This window comes from Frankliniella occidentalis, unplaced genomic scaffold (genome assembly GCF_000697945.3).
Source record: "Frankliniella occidentalis isolate FOCC.00 unplaced genomic scaffold, Focc_3.1 Scaffold156, whole genome shotgun sequence".
In the NCBI taxonomy this organism is placed as follows: Eukaryota; Metazoa; Arthropoda; class Insecta; order Thysanoptera; family Thripidae; genus Frankliniella; species Frankliniella occidentalis.
Window position 1 is genome coordinate 552,110 of NW_026267282.1, and position 6,473 is coordinate 558,582.

The window sequence follows — 6,473 nt, forward strand, 5'->3', positions numbered from 1 at the left end:
CCCCCCCCCTCGGCTGGAGGAGGGGGCGGATGGCGCCCCTCTTTGTTGGCCCGATCGCCAGACGCAGCCGTTTCGAGTGAAGCCGGTGGAAATAATGGAGGGGTCCCGGCCCGCGGGCAGAGCTGTTGCTGCTGCGTCCAATTACGATGCATATCTCGTTTAGAATATGATCGGGGGTGCCGTCTGTCTGCGTCCTGGAGGCCCGGCGGCCCCGACCTGCTCACTGTTGTCGGGGGGATCGTGTGCATGTGTACAGCGGCAGATAGCTGCCGCCTAATAAGCGACCCCGCCGCCGCACCCACCCGCTGCATGGCGGGAGCCCATTCTATACCGTGCGTTGTTGTTTTATTTCTGCTTCCGCTGCCCTTTTCATGTTTCCGCCCCTCCCCGCCCCTCCCCTGCCCATTTCCTGCTGCCATCGGTTTTCCAACAGAGTTCCCAAGCCCCGGTGGATTTGAGATAGAATTATTGTGCGCCTCGGGCGCATTGAATGTGTTGTGTGCGGGCGGGGCGGGGGCGGCGGGGGCTGTTCCATGCCGGCGCGGGCCTTTTTCTCCTCCCCTGCCGCCCTCGCTCTATATCTCGGCGGGGGGCTTCGCGTGCGCAGATTGTGTGGTGAAGTGTTTGGACAGCGCGGATTGTCTAACGTGTCCCGCTATCGCGGCCCGCGCCCCCGCACCTCCACGCTGCTGCTGCGGCTGCTGCTAGGGGCGCCGCCTGCTGTTTGGCCTTTTGTCTCTTTATACATTCCCGCGAGTATTTATCTTTTACCAACGACTACGCGGTAACAAAATATATATGTTTTTTTTGTTTGTTTGTTTGTTTTTTTACAACAAACTGAAAGAGGGAAACTCTGCGACCTGCCTGTGTGTTGACCGATGAGCAGTGAAGAGGGGTGTGTGGCGGGACGGGGGATTTTGATTACATATTTCACTGAATTTATTGGTTTGCGCGCGCGACGCACCTGGCTGCGGCCGCCGCCCCGTCCCTCCTCCCCCTGCGTGTCATAACCAATCGACTGGCTCGACTAATTGGCCGTATTTCAGAGCCAGCCAGCCGGATATTGGATGCGCATGGCTTTCGAAGACCCGGAAAGATCGCAATTGTTTTTATTTTCATTTCGTTTTTCTTTTTAATGAAAAATGTCAACTATGTGTATTTTTTTCATTTTGTGTTTAATTTTGAAATCCCCAATTCCTGATTCCGAAAATTTGTAAACGCTATTTCTCTTTGTAATTTATTTATTTCTGTTTTCTTGTTTTTCAGGCGTTCCTCGAGATGGCCGACGAGACAGCCGCCTCCACCATGGTGCAGTACTTCACCACATGCGTTGCCCAGCTGCGCGGCCGCGCCGTCTACGTTCAGTTCTCAAACCACCGCGAGCTCAAGACCGACCAGACCCACAGCAACGCGGTAAGTTGCGGCGTCGTTGAACTCCTGCTGCTGCTGCTCCCTGTGCGAAAAGCAGAAACTTGTGACACCTGGCTGAAAGAGTGGGGCGCGCGTCGCGACCGTGTACCGCGCTGCCACAGCGCTTCCCGCCCCGTCGGCGGGCTGTCGGCTGCCGTATCCCCCGGCGACACGCGCCGATCCCACCCGGTTGACGACGGGGATTATGATTGTCACACGCCGCGCCGCTGCGCGCAGAAAGAATCCATTACAGCCTCTCCCCTCCCCTGCCCCCCATCCTTCCCTCTCTACCACAACCCCCTCCCATCTTCCGCTCTCTCTGCGGCTGTACACCCCCATCTCCCCGCCTCCTGCCACAACGCACCCTCCGGGGTGCTTTTCAGAGCACTGGGTCAGCCCCATCCGCTTCGCCTAGATACAGTACTTGTAGAATGATGGAGCAGCAGGTTGGTAGCCCCTAGCTTCTGCCGCTGCCGCCGCCTTGTGGGGGGCGCGCGGGGTTGGGGAAGCGAAAGGGAAGGGGGCATCTGGCCGAGACCCGGCCGCATCCACCCTCTCAATCCGGACCCATAAATCATCGGCTTTGACCGCCCGGGCCCCGCTGCCCCTCCCCCTCTTTCGACCCGCCCTCCCCGCCCCTCCCGCTCGCACCTGGAATCGTAAATTCCGTTAACTTGACCATAGGGGGCCCCGGCAGGGCCGGGATGAAAAGGCAGCAGCCGCCGGTCAGGCGGGCCGGGCCCCCTGAGTGCGAAAAGACGCTTGTGATATACTGCCCGGGCCCAGGCCCCCGGTCCAGGCCCAGCCCGCTGGAGTCCAGCTTTTTCCTTCGCGCTCGCTCTCTCCAGGGGCTCGCGCCCGCTTTACACCCCGCCGGTCGGAGTAAAAGCGCCGGACCTGAAGGAAAGGTCGCTGGCTGCTGCTGCTGCTCCACTGCCTCTGTAGGCGACGGTCTGCTGCTGTGCGACGGAGTGGCGCAGGTTGTAGTCGTGCCCATCCTCCCCGTCTCATTTTTGAGCATGGCGTAGGTCGCTTTTCGGAATGCCCCGCAGGGAAGGGTTTAATTGAGTTTCCGCCGAAATAATATTGTTTTCGCCCGGGCCGGGCGTGCCGCCGCCGCGCGCCGCCCTGCTCTGGGCGAAGGCCGAGCGAGGACCGCCCTGTCACTATGCGGTAACGATCCATCTAGAGATAAGCGGGCTAAATTCAGTTAGATTACCGTGAAATAGTATCCGTGCCGGTTTACTTAGACGTCGTTTTCCGCTCGGTGCGGTGGTGTTTTGACAGTGCGTTTGCCATTGCCAATCCGCGAGCCGCGCGCTTTTCCTCTTCCCCTTGCGTTCCGATGGCCTGGAGTGGGTGCGCTTTGCTCGGCAAAGCCCTCGGGCCCGCAGGCTGCCGGAGGGCCACCGGAGGGCCGCTGGAGGCCGCCGCCGCTGGAGGCTCCAGACAAACACGGCCTGAACGTGATGTCAGCGCCGCGGGAGGGATGAGGCTGTCCGGGCCCGGGCCAGGAGCGCGATCCCTCCTTCATCCCTCCCTGCGCGACCCTCCAGGCGGGAGTCGTCCTCGGGGGGTGGGGGGCTTCGTAGGGCGGTGTCTTTAGATCCCCCCCCCCTTTTTTTACAGCTCTTGCTCCTCAGTGCACACACCCACCAACTGCACACCGGCTATTCCGAGAAAAACGTGCATCTCGTCGTCGCGCGAGTCACAAGCAACAGCAACAGCAGCAGCAGCCACCCCTCGCGGCGGGGTTTCGGTTGGTTAGATAAGGGTGGGAGCAGGAAGAAATACTGTGTATCTTTCCAATCTCTGGTCCCAGCAGCAGGTGGCGCTCCCCCGTCGGTCCCCTCCCCTTTTCTCTACTCGCTCTCATCCCCCTCGCCTGCCAGCCAGGCTGCGCGACTCTCCTACGACGCGCGGATATTGTCCCCAACTTAGTTGCCCGATAAATTATCATTCTCGGCAAAGCGAGTATGTCCTATTGAACCGAAGCGACACAAGAAAAATAGTGGGGCGGCAGACAAATAAAAGCAAAAATGTTGACAATTTTTCGGGTCCATCCGCGAGTTAGCGAGTTTCCTTTATCCCGCTCTTTGCAGAGTGATCGCGAGGCCGCCGTGTGTACCTGGGAGGCGTTGCTCCGCACGGCGCGAGCGCGGCGTGTATATCATTGTTATCCCTCCGCTGGCATGCGCACATGGGCGTGCCCTGGTGTGCCGCGGCTCCGGCGGCCAAATCTGACTTCCATGAGGTGAATAACTTATTTTGTTCTTCTTGTCTGGCCGCCGCATGCGTTTTCCCGATGAATCCCCGCGTTACCGTTGTGTGCCGGGCGGCGCCGTGGATTTGTCTGGGCCGCCGCCGCCGCGTGCTGGCTTTGGGGGCGCAGCACCACGCCACGAAAGGGAGGAACACTTCGAAAAATATATATCCTTGTAAATTCACGACATGTTCTCGTTAGTAATTTACTTTTTACAAAATGTGTTGTAAATTTACGACAGACCACTCTTGCTCTCTCCAAGTAGTCGATGGTGAGGTACAGTTTGTTTTTCGTGGTTTGCTCGTCTTGCTTGAAGATTAATTAATGTCTTAAGTGTTGCCTGGGGCGTCTAGACCGTCGTACTACTCCAGGTTTTCGTTTCGCCTTTGCGTAACGTAAACCAATTATTGACAATTCAGCCCCGTGCATCGTAGCCTCGCTCTGGATTGGCATCGCACCGCACCGACCACTACGTCGCTTCTTACTTTAGTTCGCATCAGCCGATGATTTATCGAAAACATAATTTTAACAAACTCTATATTTTGGTGCAATAACGTTTCAAATCCGTTTTTCCCGCTTCCTTTGGATTCGAACCGGCCTTTTCGCTCATCTCTACTGCTCTCAAAGCGCGAGAGCCGTTACCCTCGCGCCTGCCTGTGGAACCTCTACGTGAAATTTGTGCTCAAAATGTTAAAGTGGTGGGGGACTATACACTGCGGTAAAAGAAACGCGAAGATCGCCCTGGCTTTATTTTACATAATCCATTTTCTTAGCTTGTCAGATATTTTCATCCCTGTGAGAGAGCGATGAGAGCCATCATAGCGCTTTGCCTTTACTCTTGTTTTTTTTTCTTTTATATTTCTTTGCTGGGGTATTTCCCAATAGAAGGGGGTTAGGGAGAGAGAGGGGAGAGGGGAGTTGGCCTGTCGCGGACAGGAAGCTCGTCTGTCGCTTCTGATCCGGCAACGCCACGCCCGCGTCATCCACCGCAGCGTCGCCAATATCTCGTCCATAAAAGCGAGAACTTGTATCTCTCTCACTCACTCATCCGCTCTCCCTCCCTCTCTCTCCCTTGCTTGGAGAAACTTGCGGCGGCCGAGCAAAGCAAGCGAGCGAGCGTCCTTTATTACTTTCAAAGTGCGTAGCCTATCATCTTATGAATACTAAACGATTCCGCCGCGCCCCGGATCGGAAAACGGAACGGGGTACGGGGCTGTGGCTGTGCAGGGGGCGGGGTAGGGGAGCGGAGGGTAAGGGATGCTCCGTTACGAGCTGCAAACAGGTGAGTGCGCTCTGGCGATGCGATGCCCGGGAGTGATTGGTCTCGTGCGCACGCGCATCGCAACGTAATGAGGTCCGCACGTGGAACTTCTCTTACCTGAACTTTGAGCTTGATGCTCTCACCGTAGCAGCACTGCACGCTGCCAGAAATACTTGTTTAGGTTTCAGGGAAAATCTACCTGATGTGTGTGTTGTAAAATTGCAATTTAAAATTGTATAAAATTACACTTTAACATGTTATAGTGTGGCAGATACCCGTGTGTGACTTTTAATTCATGTACAAGTAAATGTGTGAATTTTCCCTGAAATTTTGCACACCTGTAGCCCAACAAGTGTACGAAGTGAAATACGCCTCGAAGTGTGAGACGTTAAGAAACTCGTCCCGGGGACCCTCCCGATGGACTTCAAGATGAATGTCGTCCCGGCCGTCACGTCGGTCTGCGCCCGCCCGACACCGAACCGCAATAAGCTGGCGAATAATGTGGCCGCCGCCGCGCTCCTCTCCCGTTTTCTTCTTTCCCACTCTCTTTTTTTCCATCACCCCTCGTCTCTCTCTGTCTCCCCATCTCTCTTCTTGCACTTATGCAAATGAGGTGAGGTGAGGCGAGGTCCCCCTCTCGGATCGGCCGTCCCGTCGCGGTGTCGTCTTTTCATTGTCGCGGCGCTGGTCCCGTCGCGCGGAGCTCCGGGTGGGCGGCATCCCCCTCCATCCCTCTCTCTCTCTCTCTCTCTTACTCATCTTTTTTTTTTTTTTTTTCGTTATTATTTCTAAAAAAAATGGTCGAAAGAGAAGGGAAAAGGGAAGACTGCGGAGGATAATTTCCGGTGAGCCGCCGGCGCACCGCGCGAGAGACGCTCGCTTTGGTCGCCGCCCGGCTGTCCATGCGCGGTTTTAGGGGGTAAGGGAGTGCGGGAACGATGGTGGCAGCTGTCGCAGGTTAGCTCATGATGAACCATCTTATTAAACGTGGGCAATTTGCTCTGAAAAGGCGGACAATTTGTGGAGAGCAGTGTGGTTTGTGGTGGTTATACCCTTTCTTTTACCTTTTACCTACACACAGATTGAGGAACATCTCTTTTCTCCGCGCCCCTTGGCTTGGCTTGGCTTGGCTTCGAATAAGATGAAATGGCGGTTTTGATCGGAGCGAGTCACCTTGGCGCACGGAGGAGGCTGTTCGTTCCACTCGCCCTACTTTTCCTCCTGCCGTCCCCGCGCGCCCTCACCGCGACGGGGGGACGAGGGGGATGATCTGAAGGAGGAGGGTGCGGGGCCAAGCGGCGGCCCTTGGATCGGAACGGTACGCGCGGCGGTGGATTAAACCAGTTAACGGGGGCTTAAGGGGGCGCGGCGTGGCGGGGCGCGGGCTATAGCTCTCGTTATTGACAGTCAGCCACCCCTCCCCTTTCCCCCTCTTCGTCCCTATCTTGCTCTCGCTCGCTCTCTGCCGCACCTTCTCTCTTTTTCACCTGATATCTCCCGCTTCTCTCTCTCTCTCTCTCTCTCTCTCTCTCTCTCTCT

At 56.6% G+C, this 6,473-nt stretch overlaps 1 protein-coding gene across 2 annotated transcripts in view; it reads left to right on the forward strand.

Moving 5' to 3' along the window:
- Window positions 1–6,473, forward strand: part of LOC113204092 (polypyrimidine tract-binding protein 1) — an 80,243-nt gene that overhangs the window by 30,279 nt on the left and 43,491 nt on the right. For both annotated transcript variants that reach the window (XM_052271247.1, XM_052271246.1), the window contains exon 3: window positions 1,267–1,413. In XM_052271247.1, the coding sequence (XP_052127207.1) occupies window positions 1,267–1,413 (147 nt within the window). The remainder of the gene's footprint in view (window positions 1–1,266; window positions 1,414–6,473) is intronic.